Source organism: Lygodium microphyllum, chromosome 1 (assembly GCF_053477565.2).
Source record: "Lygodium microphyllum isolate KBCC chromosome 1, Lygodium_microphyllum_v1.1.10, whole genome shotgun sequence".
NCBI lineage: Eukaryota > Viridiplantae > Streptophyta > Polypodiopsida > Schizaeales > Lygodiaceae > Lygodium > Lygodium microphyllum.
This window is the reverse complement of record NC_141135.1, coordinates 138,432,799-138,450,225: the sequence shown is the minus strand read 5'-3', so window position 1 is coordinate 138,450,225 and position 17,427 is coordinate 138,432,799. Positions and strand designations below refer to the sequence as shown.

Here is a 17,427-nt window from a genome sequence, read left to right as displayed (position 1 = left end):
CTTTTTTTAAAAGGGTGAGTGGGATTTATTAAATGATTTTTCAAAAAAATTAGATGTATGAAATGATAAGATATTTTAATGGTTGATGAATATGTGTATGCAATGTGTGCATGCTCTAAAAACATCCATAAATGTACATACGCTATTTAAAAAGAGTTCATTTAAAAAAAAGTGAACATATGGGATGAGATAATAGTTTTAATAGTTGAATATGTTCATGAAATGTATACATGCTCTAAAACCACACACAAATGCACATAGACTATAAAAACACATGAATAATACATGTACACATACATATGCACTTGCACACACACACACACACACACACACACACACACACACAAACATGAGAGAGAGAGAGAGAGAGAGAGAGAGAGAGAGAGAGAGAGAGAGAGAGAGAGAGAGAGAGAGAGAGAGAGAGAGAGAGAGAGAGAGAGAGAGAGAGAGAGAGAGAGAGAGTGTGTGTGTGTGTGTGTGTGTGTGTGCGTGTGTGACACTTATAAATACCTACTTGCATACATGCACACATTCATATATGCAGACATACATCTACACATAAATATGTACATGCACATATATTTACTATACACACATGTGCATACACATATATACACATGCGTATATATCCACACATGAAATAAAAAAGATGAGAGAAAGGACGGAAAAAAAGAAAGGATAGAAAATAGAAATGATGAGAGGGAGAAAGAGGACACACATTTATAAGACCATACAAATATATATCCACATATTAAACACGTATACGTATGTACACATATATACACATGTATACACATATATATGCGCATGTGCATATGCATAGAGCATAGAAAAAACAAGAATAAGCAAAAATGTATGTGTGCTTATGTATATCATTCACATACATATGTATATATGCATATATGCTCATACACACATAAACGTGTATGAGAGAGAGAGAGAGAGAGAGAGAGAGAGAGAGAGAGAGAGAGAGAGAAGAAGAAGAAGAAGAGGAGGAGGAGGAGGAGGAGGAGGAGATAGAATACTAGAAAATAAAGGAGAGAAAAGAGAGAAAAAGAAAAATAGTAATATAATAATGTAATTGATTAGGTATTAATCATTAATTATTAATGAGACAATTCATTATTAATAAAAGATGTATAATTATTTTTCAACTAATTAATTATACTTATATAGTTATGTATGTATGTTATTAATTATTAATTATGAGAGAGAGAGAGAGAGAGAGAGAGAGAGAGAGAGAGAGAGAGAGGAGGAGGAGGAGGAGGAGGAGGAGGAGACGAGGAAGTAATTCTCAATATTGTTTATGGGTTGTCAAATTCATGAAATATTGTAGGCTTAGTATATAAGGATAATACGCATGATATGATAGGCTCATTGAGAATAGAAATAACCATTAAATGTGTTTGTGTTTGTGTTGAGAAACTTTGAGAAATAATCGTAAGGGTTCTTTGGAGATATAGTTTATGCTTAATCCTATTAATGTTGGTCGTTCACTCCTTATATATTAGTGAGTGCCACATCCCTATGTATTGCATTTTCATATATTTAACATCATATTAGTTTACATTGCCAAAGGTTTCTAAGTTCAGATTATGTTCCGTATATTAACCTCCCATAAACTCTCTTATCACATGAAACATACTTTTGAACCCAGGACGAAGCATCAAGATACGCGCGGAGCGCCTAGTACCACTTGATAGAAGTATCAATATATACTTTTGTATTAAAAAAAAGTCCTATGTTGGTGCCTTTACTTGATAAATATTGGTCCGTTTACCCTAGGGGTGGGTTAGGATTGGGGATGTTTTACTGTGCTGTGTCCCTGGTTATTGCTTAATGATGGGTGGTGAAGGACTACATCCAAAGTTGATCATCCAAAGCAGCAGCAAATTGTATTATACCGGAAAACACTATCATGGTGTCAATGCAAATGGTCCCACTTGCTCCTGGTTTGGAAGTCTCCAGGCTCTGCCTCGGTAATCTATCAACCCCACCCCCTTTCAAAATTCTCTCACTGTTTTTCAATTCATGCCGTGGGTTCTTGCAGATAAACCAAATTCTATATTTACTGTTGAAACAAAATGTGTGTCTTTGGGCTGATTGGGCTCTTATTATCCTTGTTCATGTCCTGGGTTCGAGCTGCATTCTTACAGATAAAACCATGTGAAAAGGTCGGGACAGCCAAAATTTATAACTAGAGCATTGCAGCATGGGTTGTTATAGCTTGGAATGAATGTGAGCATTGGTTGACAAAGGATTTCAATGGGGATGTTCTCACAAGTTCATATTTGAAATGTGTGTAGCCCAAGTTCTAGTACAGAGCGGCTAGAGTGCTAAAACCTGCCATGAGATCTCCTAGTGTAAATGTTGCCTGCCTAATCTTATGAACCTGTCCCTTAAGTACTACTCTTGTGTGAGAATGGAGACCCAATGGATAGGTATACTGACAATACCATAGAACTTATGGCGAGTTGCTGAAATGAACTGAGTGAGCACAGTTATGGCATATGCCAAATTAGGATGCATACCGGCTGAATAAAGGGATGAGCCAACAAGCTGCCGATCCTTGTTGGCATCAATCAACTCTGAAACATCATTTGCAGTCAACTTGCTGTTGGGATTCATAAGAGCAGTCAATGGAGCACCATCAGCCACGCCAAAGGTAGATAATAATTCTAGATAATTCTTTTGCAGAGAAATGAAGATGGCATGATCATGTTAAGCGATCTTCATACCAAACCAAGAGAGTAATGCAGCAGCCCCAAATCACTTATCTTAAAAGTAACTCTTGAGTCTCAACTGATGCATGGCTGTATGAGAGCCATTGGTCATCAGATCCCTGCTTAAAAGATAAGGAAGTAATGAAGTGGATCAGCAGAACAAGAATATAATTTGGCATCCAACCTACTTGAGAAATTCTAAAGGATTTAATATAGTGATGCCATGCACGAGGAGCTTGCTTTAGACCAACAAGGCCTTTTGCAGCAAGACATGACTGGCCACTGAGATCGAGCTGAATCAACATCAGTATGCAACCAACACGAGGTGTGGCCTGTTTTGGGAAAGATTGTTGTCATTGCCTGCCAACACGGCAAGGCTTATAGACATCTTAGCCTGGCTTTAGACATAGGATGCCAACCACTAGCGGACACCTAGACATCTTGTAGACTGTGTCATGGGAGTGTGAAGATACCCTAGGGCTTGCAAAAGAAAACACAAAATGTATGACCGTGATTGAAACATAGAGAACTCAAACACTAATGCAGAAACACAAAACACAAGAAAGAATATAATCGAATCAGTGAAAATGGATGAATAATTACTATAAGTGCACAGAGTGCTCAATGGTAGAAGTGTCAAACAGCTGGTGGCTTGTGTGAGAGTGGGCTGAGGGAGGAGTTGGAGTGTGATGTCCTTTGGAGAATCGGAGATGGATCTTGAGTATAATGACCATCAGTTGGAGCTGAAATTTGATGTAGAAGTGGGCAGGCAGCAAAACACGGCCCATGGGAGGGCATTGGAGTGGTAACTAACCTCCGGGAGCAGCAAAATAGCAGTCAACCTGAGCTGAACCAAAAACACAGATGTCCAGCAGTGACTCTGATCAGGCTGGTAGCTGGGAAGGGCAGCACAGGGGCTGCAAGTGTCAAGGAGACTGTTCAGATGAGAATGTAAGCAGCAGCTAGGCACCTGCTGTGAACAGCAGAAGGTAGAGGCAGACTGGTCCCAATGATTGTCAAGAAAATAGGTATGTTTTGATCCCATGTCAAGAAATGATTGTTGTGAGAGCAAACCAGAGAGACAGTAGGGTTCAAGGGGAGAAACACGGAGTGTGTGTGGCAAACACTGAGAGAGGAGAAGCTCAAAAAACTTAGAAGAAGAAGATAATGAAGCACTAAATCATACTAAGTGAACAAAGCTGATACGGTGGAGCTGAAGGTCTGAAGATGACTGCACTGTCTTGTTTGAACCTGCACTATAGAGGAAGCGCAACACAGTCCTCTGGGCAGTAGGGTATAGAAGGTAATATTGGAGATGAAGGACAGTTGTCGAGGGAGTGAAACACAGTCCTGAGATGCCATTTGAATCAAGGAAGAAGATCACCAGCTTTGAACACATGCTCCACAAGATGAGGATCAATAGGATCGCGTGCCAGATGAGGAAATCCCTCCTCTGATGGAGCAGGAATTGCAAAAACGCAGGTGTTTGAGGTAGTAGGTGCTTGCTAGAGTTGTCATTGATGCCAGACTGCAAAACACAACCGAGAGGCTGATGTCAAGTGGAGAGCATTGTTGCTAGGTAGAAAGAGGTGATTTGGCAGCAAAACGCAGGTGCTTGATGGTCATTAGGTGGAGGAAGAGAATATGTAGCCAAAAACATAGGCACAATCTTACGCCAGATGATGGAGGTGGTCGCCATGTGGAGGGAGAGAATTTGTAGCCAAAAACATAGGTACAATCTAACGCCAAATGATGGAGGTGGTTGCTAGGTGGAGGAAGAGAATCTGTAGCCCAAAATGTAGTCTGGAAGGTGTGGAAGATAGGGCCCCTAGTGCAGGGAGAGATGTAGACCACAAACTACAATATCCTTTGAGTGTGGTGTGAGCATCAGTGAAGAGGAAGAGAGTGATAGAATGTTGAAGGAATGAATGTGGGGGTGAATGAATGGGAGGAGTCAATGCCGTATATATAGGCATAGATTATCTAGAGTGTTGCCCACTGAAGTCTCCCGGGTTGCGCCCCAACTCTCTTGAGAGGCGCCCAGAAAGCCTTTCTGGGGCTATAAATGGAAACCAAAATAGGAATGGAGGAGGGAAAAATGTACTGAATCACTTGGTTTCTCCGTTACTACATGCTAGAAGGATATGCAGGCCTAGCCACCAAGCCATGGCTAAAAACATCCAAGGGCCCAAACGAGGAAGAACTTGTAGATCCTGGATATCATTGGGAAGTAAGGGGAACGGGAATCAATGGGTGAAATGGCATGGAGATGCCACCTAGCCCAAGAAGGTAAAGGGAGTGTGAAGAACCGTAGGATGAGTAGGGACCCCCTCTGAAGGTATAGAAATGAGATCCCCATCTCAAGAAGAAATATGAGCCCCCTCCGCATCCCCTATTGAATCCCCGTCGGGGAGAGATAGGGAATCAAGAAACTCATGGATCATGGCTTTCAAAACATTGAAAGACGAATGAAACACTGCCAGCGATGCCGAAGAAGGTATTTGGGCTCCAATGGAACAGAGATGAGATAGCTCCTAGAGGTGGCCTCTCGAACTTGAGTAGAGGAGGGGTATCACACAGGATCTCCTCGATGCCCGCATCGAAGTCTATGAGTGGAGCAATCCAAGGGAGGGGAGGTAATAGATAGCTTCTCTAGAGCCATGGGTGGACAACAATCACTGTCTCTCACTGGAGCGGATTGCGGAGCTAGAATTGAATAGCTTGTGCCTCTTGAAGGAGCGGATTTACAAGAAGGTGGTATCCACCAACAATCATTGTATCTTGGTGGAGTGGACTGCAAATCATATGCTGTGGTGGTCGTGAAAGCCATTTGACCTGAAAGTAGGTGGGGGAAACCTTTGTAGTGCATTGTGGTGGTCTCCAAGAGGTTGGAGCGCTTGATGATCCTTCTTTTGCTCATAAGGACTTAGTACGCATCAAATGTGTTTGCTAAGCTAAGAAATTCATTATATGCTGGCTAGTTGCTTAAACAACCCCCAAAAATGTTGATTAGCTTGAGGCCGCAAAAATGGTGCATGGTTCAAGAGAATTTAAGTGAAACCCTAATTTGGAAGGGTCCATCCACATCCATAAATAGACAGGCTGTCTCCATTTTTTTTTTTCATTCTTTTGTATAGTTTTCTCACTCTACCATGTAGATTTTAGGCATTGGTTACCTATCATTTATTGTTCAACCATCACCGATTGCAGCCTATGACTATCCATTCCTAGGCGGCGTGTTTCTAGCCATCGCCCGTCCCTTCTTCATGATCCAACAGAAAATACAGAATCAGTTGGCATAGAATTTGAAATAATAGGGTTCGTACTTGGCATTGGAGAAAAGATGTAATGTGGAAGTGATATGTAATCTGAGCTAGGTTCCACTTGCGGATGGCCAGTTTGTAGTGGAGATTCTAAAGGTCCTGTAAGATCATTAGTTCTGTGCATTGAATCTAAAGGAGAAGACTTAGGCTTACCTTCAATCTCTTGCTGAGCTCTATAAGGATCATACTTAGCGGCAGAAATCTGATATGGTTTGTGGACTCCATGTTAGTCCAATAGTTTTGTGCCCATGTTAGATTGGGCAGAAGCAAGCTAGGAGGCCCACTCTTGATCATTTCTATCCATGTTTGGTTGTGGAGATTGGAGTGGTGTTGTAAATGTGTTCGAAGTTATCTGACCCTTTTGTTATTCTTGCTTTTACAGATGAGCTTTCCGATCAAAGGCAAAGGTTTCTCAGAGAGTACCTAGCTTTGATACCATGTGAAGAAATACTCTAAATGCAGAAAACACAAAACCAATCGTACAACAAAGCACAGACTAATAAACAGAGAATACAACTAGGGTAACTTAGGGATAGTGAACACAATGAATAATGAAGTGAATGAATATTGAATATACAATGCTTATGCAACAAATACACTTTGCAGTGAATATTGAATCTCGAACTCTCTATCTCTGGGATCAAGATAGTGGTTATGAGCTATAGAGTGTGTTGTACTCCAAACAGATCTTGAGATACAGAAAAGCAACCTTCGTGTGTCAAACACAGCCAGGGAAGGTTGGATCTGATGCATACAACAGTGTAGGAGAGAGAAAGACTAAAAATGTAGGTATCAGAGGTGAGAGAAAATTGGGTGACAGTTGGAGATGACAAACACAATAGTCTGGAGATGGGCGATAGTGTAGATGACCTTGTGCAAGAGAGAGAAGATCAAACACAGGTAGTTAGTGCAAGGTGGTAGGACCTGGATGATGGCGACAACTCTAGAGACCCGTGATGATTGTAAATGCAGCTTGGATGATGATGTCAGCAACTGGAGATGGATGCTTGGCAGCAAATGCAAATTTGATAGTGATGGAGCAGCAGGCGATAGCTTGGATGTGGGTGATGGAAATTGGAATCAGGTGCCAGATGATAGCAAATGGTTGGGGGAAGCTCTAACTGCGATATCCTCCGCGAATGGGGTGTGGTTAGCAGAGATACGGCTCTTGAAACGTGCAAAAACAAGATTGAGGGAGAGTGGTGGGCTGCATGCCTATTTATAGAAAGTTTGGGGCATCCAAATTAGGGGTTTGCATGTGGGACACAGTAACTCTCTAGGATCACATTTCTTTTTTAAAATAAGATGGTTTTTTTAATTAATTAAGCGTGTTTTGGGACTGTTTAAGTTAGGCTAATGCATTTTGAGCTCAACAGTTGCCAGCTCTTGAAGGGCCTTCTCTTGCTGTGGCTTGCCTGTTGATGGCTCTAGATGGCTGTCACTTGCTACAATTTGCTATTTTTTGCTTAGAAAATGGACCAACAGCCTTTTTTTTTTTCTCGTAAAAGGTAATTGTATTAATTACGGAAAAAAGGTACAAGAGTACATGATTACATGATTACAAGAGACACGAGGGCCCTAGGCCAACGTGTGGGAAATCCCCGTACTAATGCACTAAAAAGGTTACACCAATCATGGCAACGACCCAGAGGCAATTGCCATATGCCAGGGATGCAAATCCTCCCGAGGGAGCAAGTCGGAGTGCCGGATGAGATCTAGCTGCCAATGCAAGAGCCCTTTAAGCCTGGCAATATGTCTCGTACATTAGAGGCCGAATCAAAGAGAAAAGCATTGCGCGTGGTCCAAATGTGCCAGCATCCCCAGTATTTGAAAAAGTGAAATAAGATCTTCATATGTAACTGTGGTGGTGTGGGGTACTTTGGGCGCACAAAAACCCAATTGGAAGGAGTTAGTAAGGACCCCACCATTGTGCGCCAGATTTGCGACAAGAGTGACCGGATATTCTTGGCGAGCGGGCAAGAAAGAAAACGATGTCGGGCCGATTCCGCAGTAGTGGTATACAAGAAACAATTGCCATTCGAGATGCGACGCTTGGAAAGGGCCGAGGCAAGAGGAAGACCACCAATCATTACCCGCCAAAGAAAGACCTTGCATTTGAAAGGTGCCTTATTCAGCCAGCCCTCCATCAGCGTTGCCTACCACCATGACAGCGATTTCCGCAGTCCCCAAATAGTATTAGCTTTCACACCCAGCCATTGGTGATCTTGAATGAGAAGATGATACGCCTGATTAGTAGAGGCCTTTTCCAGACTCAACCGGCCTGCAAGGTCCCAGTCCTGCCAAGGACGATCCACAGCCAGGGCAGGAAAGGGTTGCCTACCCTGAAGCTCTGACAAAAGCTTTCCCCATAAACCACGGTATCCGCGTGGGATCCTGAAAAGTCTCCTAGCAGTTTGAAACGATGCGAGGACATTGCGAGTGGCAAGGGTAGCATCCGCAATCGAAGTCACACCTAAACAGGCCATGCAGTTAAATCTCAGTCTGAGCTGATGTTTGTCTTCCCAGGAAAGTAAACTCGATACTGCCAACAATTCTAGCTGAAAGGAGTTAGTTTGCAAGCGGTCCCCTACTGGATGCCAACGGGCCTTTTGGAGCACCACTTTCCAAGAGCCGACCAAGTGCAGTAACAAAGAGGAAGAGGGACTGGAAAATCGAGAGTCAGCATTAAGGACATGCCACCAGGAGGCCCGAAGCCGTGTGTTACCATGGCGTAGCCTGCTGTCCTCAAGAAAATAACGGGCTATGATGGTCCACGGGTGATGATCCACACACGGCACGAAAAAGAGACCAACGAAGAGCCAGCATATGAGTTTCCGTGTCCAAAATAGCTCCACCAACCAATAGCCTTCTCTCTCTCCTCCTCTAGCTGAAAACTGATTTGAATGGCTAAGACCAAGCCCCAAAAACGTTTTCTTAGTGTGCATGGATATTTTTGCCTAGTGGCAGTCTTTTAAACCCAAATTTCAGCATTATCCAACCATTAATTTACTTTTCAGAATTAAAATAATTTTGAGAATTAATTTTAATCCTTCTATCCTTGCCCAAAATTAAATGTGCCTATCCATAATTAAATTGGCTAGGCCATTTGCTATCTGGAGTGGTCCCCAATCTTTGTTGACCCTTAGATTGGTATTAATTAATTAATCAATGCATAGTTCCTAGTGTCACCACCACTGACCCGTACTGGCCAAACAACTATCCTAGGGTTCAAACTAGCACCAACTAACCACCAAAGCCTAACTGGTATAACTTATTGCACTTTTGCCTTTCATATCCATTGCATCCTTAGGGTCCTTGGCCTGTTGCCATGAAATAATTGCCATGTGCATCACATGTGCTAAGCAACCTTGCTTATTTGATCAGTAACTTAATCGAATACTATTAGCAAGAAGTATCTCAAAATTTTGTTAGCAGTCATGTTTGTCATGCCTTGTCATCTCCTACCTTGAGCCTCGGTTTGAGTCAGCCAGACGAGGACTTTAGGAGCTTTGACCTGTTTGTCACTTGTTTTGACGGAGGAGGTAGCTTATTCTAGAATAGTTAGTTTATTGCCTTTTAGTGCATTTTCTCCTCTAGTTGAGATTTTGTTTACATTTCTTGAGCAATTTCTGTATACATGAGTCTACTTCATTTGTCAGACATTGTCCACCCTTTTCAAGATTTTTTTGGGATTTTTTTGGCATTTTACTAGCATTAAATGCTGGTTCGCCATATTTTGGCCCAAGATTTCAGGTTAGCCAGATTTGGGAGGTATTGAGCTATTTATAGCCTCCCCACTTAGTTGGCAGATCATTTATACATCTTCCTCCTTCCTTGGAGGGTGCATACGCCGATTCCGTCATCTTCCTTCGTCTCCTGTGCTGCCATCATCATCAACTTGATTATTTGGTACCCTCATTGACGTTGTGGGTTGCGTGTAGGGATTGATCAATTCTCCTTCTATATTCAGCATTCTTCCCTTGTTCAGTGCAGATTTGTTTCTTCTTTTCTTGGAGTCTCTCTCTTTCTTTGTCTCTATGTTCGTGTTTTCTCTTTTATGCGCTCTCATATGGTATCATCGCTTAAGAGAGAGACAGAGCTGATTTCTCATAGAGCAGACCACCCTAGACTGCCAGACGGCCTTGCTACATCAGCATTTTGTTGAAAACACAGATTTCTTCTTGAAGAGGCGATAGCTTCTTTGTGCAGGAGACAATATTTCTTCCCCAAGCAGACCCTCTACATCGACTTCCTTGTGATCTTGTAGCCGTTTCCTCCTATTTCGATGTTGTCTATTGTCAAAATGCAAATTTCTTGGGGTTTCTTGCAAGATTTTGAAGATGTCTTACAATCAGTTTTGTGGCTTTGATGATATAGAGGAGGAGCCTTCTCAGCACTCCTTTGAATGGCGGCGAGATTATCGCATGGATCGTGAAGAATGGAGGTCACCTAGCTCGTTTGTTCAGGGATCCTCTCCTTCGTGTTCTCTCCATGTCTCATAGAAGGCCTATTCTATTGGCCTCTATATGCCGTGCATGGCACCTTCTATACAGGTGCTCATACTCCCTTATTTGCCCAAAGAAGATTGGCTTGATGGTTCAAACTACTCGCTTTGGTCATGTATCCTTGATCCCTTTGATCTTTGGGAGTTTGTTATCCATCCCATTCCCCATCCAGTGGAGGATCCTATTGTTGGATCATCAATGGATCATGTGGCCTTATGGGATCGGCTTAACTCTAGAGCCCAATCTTTCCTCTTTATGAGCTTATAGGATTCTGTCCTAGTGCATGTGCACCGGTTGCAAAAAGCAGCAGAAGTGTGGATGATTCTTCTTTCATGAAGGATCATATTAGCAAGTTGGAGGATATGAGGGATAAGCTTGTGTTCCTTGGCAGGATGATCTCTTTAGAGGATATGACTATGATTCTTTTGACTCAGCTACCATCTCCCCTGGTCTTGCCCTACTTGTTTTGGAGCATGACAAGCGCACCAAAGAGGTTGCTAGTGGATCCACCTCCACAAAAGCTTTTGTTGTCGGTTTGGAATGGGGGAAGTAGAAGAAAGGGAAGTCCAAGGCTAAATGATAGGAGAGTTCTTTAGGTTTTGACTTTGATTTGGAGAGGCCTACTTGTCCATACTGTGGGAAGGGGACACATCTAGAGGAGAAATGTTGGAAGAAGTATCCTCATCTTCGTTTGGGTGTAAAGGATGGAGCTAAAACATCCAAGCCTTCTACCTCTATTGCAGCGGTTACCCATGAGTTAGTGTTTCTTCATATTGTTGACTTGGAGGAGAAATCTTCAGTGGTTGTCTCATTTGTTGAGAGTTCAGTCACTGTTGGTGACATTATATCGATGCCTATTTGTGGTGTTGGCACTTTGCCTTTGTTTCCTGACCGCGCTTCGAGCTCCCTTTCATAGGCCCTTTATGTTTCGGACTTGGGCTTTTCACTCCTCTCAGTTTATGGCTTTGTTAGGCTTGGTATCCAAGTTATCTTCACCGTGTAGGCTGTTTGTATTGAGGATAATTCTACAGGGGCTGTTATTGTGGCAGGTTGGTAGGAGAGTAGGCTTTACAAGTTGCATTCCCCTTCTCTTATGCAAAGTCCTCTAAGGCAATTGTCTATTGCTACACCCGTTCCTGCTTGTGCACCATCTATTCCATAGGATCCTTCCCATCCCCCACCCTCTCCTCTGGTGGTTCCCTCGTACCTCCCATCCCTTTTAGAAGGGGATGATCTCGGTGATGTGGTTGTGGATTCCTTGGCCCCTAGTGTTTTAGAGGGGGTTTCCTAGGATTGTCAGGAGCTTCTTCATCAACAGTCTTCATCGATGGACTTCATCGACATTGGTATTTTTCTTGCCACTCTAGGATCCGTTTCTTCCTTGGCCTTCCGCCACATCTAGGATTTGAGAGGGGGTGTTAACAATCTTGTTTATCATGCCTCATCATCTCCTGCGTGTGAGCCTCAGTCTGAGTTAGATGATGACTTTAGGAGCTCTGACCTGCTTGTCACTTGTTTTGACGGAGGAGGTAGCTCATTCTAGAGCAGTCAATTTATTGCCTTTTAGCATTTTCTCTTCGAGTTGGGATTTTGTGTGCATTTCCTCGGTAATTTCTGCATACATGAGTTTACCTCATCTGCGAGACATTGTCCACCCTTTTTGGGATTTTTTGTTGAGATTTTTTGGCATTTTACCAGCATTAAATGTTGATCATTAACTATCTTTTGGCCCGAGATTTCAGGTCGACTAGATTTGGGGATATTTGGCTATTTATAGCCTTCCCCACTCAATTGGTAGATCATTCATATATCTTCCTCCTTCCTTGGCACGTGTACACTCTGACTCCATCTTCCTCCGTCTCCAGTGTTGCCATCGTCATCAACTTGATCTGGTGCCCTCAGTGATGCTGTGGGTTGCATGTAGGGATTGATTAGTGTTCCTTCTGTATTCAACATTCTTTCCTTGTTCAGTGCAGGTTTCTTTCCTCTTTTCTTGCAATCTCTCTCTATTCCTTTGTCTTTGTGTTCGTGTTTCTTCTTTCGTTGCACACTCTCACAAATTTCATGTCCTTGTGACAGATCGTCCCCTTGAAATCCTTGCAATTGTCCTCGATTGCACTGCATTGTGCCAAAGCAAAAGCATACTGCAGTGGAATTTCCATATGGCATCACAATCACAACATTGGCTAGTGTTGTCTAACCATGCCATATGCCCCAAACGTGCTGAAAATTTCCAGCCAGCATAAACATTAGTTAAAACTGAAAGACATTCCAATACTGTTGCTAGAAACCCATTGGATGCATCCCTAACTCATGTTTCTCAAGTATTCTGACTATTAACCATGGAAAAGCATTAGTTCAGCATAAACCATGGCAGATGTTGGGTATTTGACTCACGCCTCACTTACGCCTACGCTCATATGGGAGTGTCGGTGATCAGTAGGACACTGGGGCACTTTTTACTCTCGGTAGGAGAGGTTTTTTCCCCCAGACTTGTGGTCTTATTGTCGTATGTACTTATGTGCTTATGTTACACACATTTGGGCACTTACTGTGTGTCGGGTGTGAACACCCTCTACAACCCTAAGGTTTAAGGGTTGTACTTTGTACTTTCTGGTTACACTCATTCAGTCTATTCTCTTGGGTGTCGTGCTTCACTCTGTCTCTCACTCTCACACTGTCTACTGAATCTCAGTTGCACCTCGATCCTTCCATCTCACACTTGGTATCAGAGCTCAGCTCTGAGCTCACCACCTGTCTGCAGTCTGCAGCACACACCAGTTCAGCCAGCCCCCGCCAGTTCTGCCCCAACCGCCAGGTCAGCCCAGGTCGCCAGCTCCAGTCGTCAAGCCTGCAGGCGCCGCCATCTCAGCCAAGCGCCACTCTCTGCCCTGCGCCTGCTCAGCGTGCCCCTGCCCCCGTCAGTCTGCCAGCGTGCAGCTTCTCACGCCAGCATGCAGCTCCAGATTACAGCGCGCAACTCCAGATTACAGCGCACAACTCTCCAGTTTGAGGCGCAGACGTCTCCTCCGTCTGTCTGAAGCGACGCTAACTGCAGATGTCACTCAACGTAAACGTCTGCTCGACTGTCCAGCCCGCCCGACGACCAGCGGCCTGCCACTCTGCTCGACTGTCCAGCCCGCCCGCCCGTCTGACCAGCGACCTGCCACTCTGCTCGTCCGCCTGCAATCCTCATCAGCAATCGTCGTTTGACCAGTGTCCGCCCTGACCATGTCAGGTGTGCTTTTTTTAAAAAACAAATTTTTTTAATTTTAGCCCAGAACAAAGCTCTGGAAGAGGAGGTTCATACGCGACAGACACAGCACAGGTGTGGGATAAATTTGATGCAAATTTCTGGACTGGATCATCAGAAATTTTGGGGCTTTTGTGTATTTTGAGGACAGTTGCATATGAACTGCTGGTACAGTCAGTCACAGAAAGACTGTTTTGACAGAAATTTTGGCAAAAATTTTGGGGATTTTTATATAACAGTGTTGCATACACTGTTTGCACCATGGGAAGCGTGCATTAAAAGACAGTTTTTTGACAGAGTACGCCCTTGCACATTAATTGCAGAAGCGTGTTTGCTGCAATTTCTGGAAATTTGCAGATTTCCAGTCTATACTGCTTTGACATTGCTCATTTTGTCTTTGGAAATTTGTCATCATGGCAAATCAGGGAGGTGATGTCTTTACATATGTATCCAAAGAAGACAGATTGGAGAGAAACAACTATTCGCTTTGGTCATTCATGATGAAGAATGTATTAGTGGCCAAGAATTTATGGGATTATGTCAGTGGAGAGGAAACTCGATCAGGAGTTGTAGCTCCCGTTACTCCTCCTCCCCATGGCGTACGTGGACAACGAGGACCTCAGCCCGCTCCACCTCAGCCACTTCCTCCAAGAACTGCCGCTCAAAAAGCTCGGGATACATGTGATGCACAGGCCTTGTCGCTGATTGCTCTGGCAGTTCAGCGGTCCATCATACCTCATATCCGTTCGGCATCTTCTTTACGAGATGCATGGTTGACTTTGGAGCATATGTTTGCAGGAAAGAATGAGACTCGGATCTCTTTCTTGAAGAAAGAGTTGGAAACTTTGAAGATGCATGAGGGTGATTCTATGCAGGATCACTTAAATAAGATTCAGGACTTGAGAGAGCAGCTCATGAATGTAGATGAGTATTTTTCGGATGCATAGTTGATATCCACCACCTTGAATTCCTAACCTCCTTTGTACTTGTCTTTTCATACTGCATTGAACCTCACCATGAGGATTGTTGAGCACCCACTCACTTTTATTCAGCTGGTTAGTTTGCTTCTAGAGGAGGAGCAAACACGGAAAAATAGTGGTGTGGATGCTATAGTCTCTGAGCAAGCTTTTGTGGCAAGATAGAAAGGCAAAAACAGCAAGGTGAAAAATGCTCCTCAAAGTTTTGGCACTTCGGGCACATCGCAGAATCAGACACAAGGGGGGACGCAAGCTAAAAAAGGAAAATGTCATTATTGTAAGAAGCCAAGCTACTATATCACTGAGTGCAGGAAGCGCATTGCCAAAGATAAGAAGAAGGAGTCAGGAATGTCTGTTTCTATTACTCCTTTCACTGCTAGTGAGTCCGCGTCCTTTGTTGTGGACAGGGACAATTGTTTTTACACTTGCAGTTATGACATCTCTTGGGCCGATAGAGCACTTAGCTCTACAGAGGATGCTGACACTTGGTTCTTGTCAGATGGGAGAGGATCGAGGTGCAGCTGAAGTGCAGTAGACAGTGTGAGAGTGAGAGACAGAGTTGAGCACGACACCCAATGCAATAGTACTGAATAGAGTGTAAACTGAAAGTACAAATGATAACCCTTATACCTTAGAGTTATAAGGGGCTGTTCACACCCGAACACAGTAAGTGCCCGTAAGTGTGCACCACAAGCACATACAAAATAGTACTCATAATCTGGGGGAAAAAACCTCTCCTACCGAGAGTAAAAAGTGCCCCAGTGTCCTAGTGATCACCCGCACACTCCCATATGAGCGTAGGCGTAAGTAAGGCGTGTGAGATACCCAACAAACCCCCCTGGAGTGAAGAGTGATCAAGTGTACAAGGATCATCCGCCACCAAAGGGCGTCAAATTCAAAGCATCGCGAAATGCTTCAAATTTGTCTCGTGGAAGAGCTTTGGTGAAGATGTCTGCCACATTGCTGGTGGTAGGACAGTAGACAAGGCTGATATCACCTGCATGTAGCCTCTCTCTGACAAAGTGGTAGTGAATCTCTATGTGTTTCGTGCGAGCATGAAACACAGGGTTCCGTGCCACTGCAATGGCACTTTGACTGTCAGTATATAAAGGAGTAGGCTCCGTAACAGATACATCCAAATCAGCAAGTAAGCGTCTAAGCCATACGCACTCAACTGCAGTAGTGAAGGCTGCCTTGTACTCAGCTTCACATGACGACGTGGCAACAGTGGATTGTTTCTTGCTAAGCCAAGAAATGCATGACGAGCCAAGAAAGAAACAATTGCCACTAGTGGAGTGACGAGTATCAAAATCACCAGCCCAATCAGAGTCACTGTAAGCATGTAACTGCAGTGGTCCCCCCTTGGCATAAAGCAATCCAAGAGCTCTAGTACCCTGCAAGTAACGAAACACACGCTTCACAGCTTGCCAATGCGACATACGAGGCTGATGCATGTACCTGCTCAAAACTGAAACGGCAAACTGTATGTCTGGCCGAGTGTGGCATAGATAGATGAGACATCCCACTGCTGGAGCATAAGTATGGATATCAAACAAATCACTGTCATCATGTAATGACAGTTTGAGCCCAGGTTCCATGGGTGTACAAACTGGCTTGCAATCCTGTAAGCCAAACTTCTCAAGAAGTTGCCCAATGTACCTTGACTGACATAATCCAATGCCTCTAGCATCATGTACAAACTGGATGCCCAAGTAATAGTGCAAAATACCCAAGTCAGACATGTCAAAAGTTTGCTGTAAATTATTTTTGAATGCTGAAATCTGATCAGCACGTGTTCCAGTGAGCAAAAGGTCGTCTACATATAGACACAAAATCAGCATGGATCCCCCTTCTTTATGTACATAAAGGGTAGACTCAGATGGGCTGTTTACAAACCCCTGACTAAGCAAGAAAGCATCTATCTTTGCGTACCAAGCTCGTGGAGCTTGTTTCAAACCATATAGAGCTTTTTTCAGCTTGCATACTAAATTTTCTGAGCCTTCAACTGCAAAACCAATGGGCTGCTGTACATACACTTCTTCCTGAAGTTCCCCATGTAAGAATGCAGTCTTTATATCCAGCTGATGCACTTTCCAACCAAAATGTGCAGCCAAGGCAATCATAGACCGAATGGTCGTCATACGGGAGGTAGGAGCAAAGGTCTCCTCATAGTCAATGCCCTTTTTCTGTGCGTAGCCTTTAGCTACCAGCCGTGCCTTGTACTTATCTATGGATCCATCTGCATTCCTTTTCAATTTGTAGACCCATTTCGTACCAATGGCACGCTTGCCAACTGGCAAAGACACCAAATCCCAAGTATGATTCTTATGAATAGAATCCAATTCAGCTTGCATGGCTGCCATCCAATGCACACTATGTCGTGCATCCTCAAAACATTCAGGCTCCTCATTATCATGAGTACATGCTGCCATAACAAACTCCATGGAATGTGCTGAATCATGCAGTCGAGTTTGCCTTCGAGTACGACCAGCCAAGGGTGTTTCCAAATGACTATCTCTCATAGTCTGCGTGTACCATCTAGGCACCTGTCTTGCTTCCTGACTGTGTACAAGTTCCTGCTGAATTTCAGTTTCAGCAATGTGCTGATTTACTGCATGTTCCATAGGAGCAGCTGGCTGAACATTA

At 43.6% G+C, this 17,427-nt stretch overlaps 1 protein-coding gene across 5 annotated transcripts in view; it reads left to right on the top strand.

Moving 5' to 3' along the window:
• The first annotated feature begins 1,681 nt into the window (after positions 1-1,681).
• LOC148041731 (uncharacterized) overlaps positions 1,682-17,427 on the top strand; it is a 277,578-nt gene continuing 261,832 nt past the window's right edge. Inside the window, exon 1 of one of the 5 annotated variants that reach the window (XM_087681817.1) lies at positions 1,682-1,979. In XM_087681817.1, coding sequence (XP_087537943.1) covers positions 1,919-1,979 — 61 coding nt within the window. In that variant the 5' untranslated portion in view covers positions 1,682-1,918. Of the gene's footprint in view, positions 1,980-2,197; positions 2,666-17,427 lie in introns of those variants that run through there. The other 4 variants (XM_087681809.1, XM_087681825.1, XM_087681833.1 and 1 more) reach the window with 4 other exon arrangements.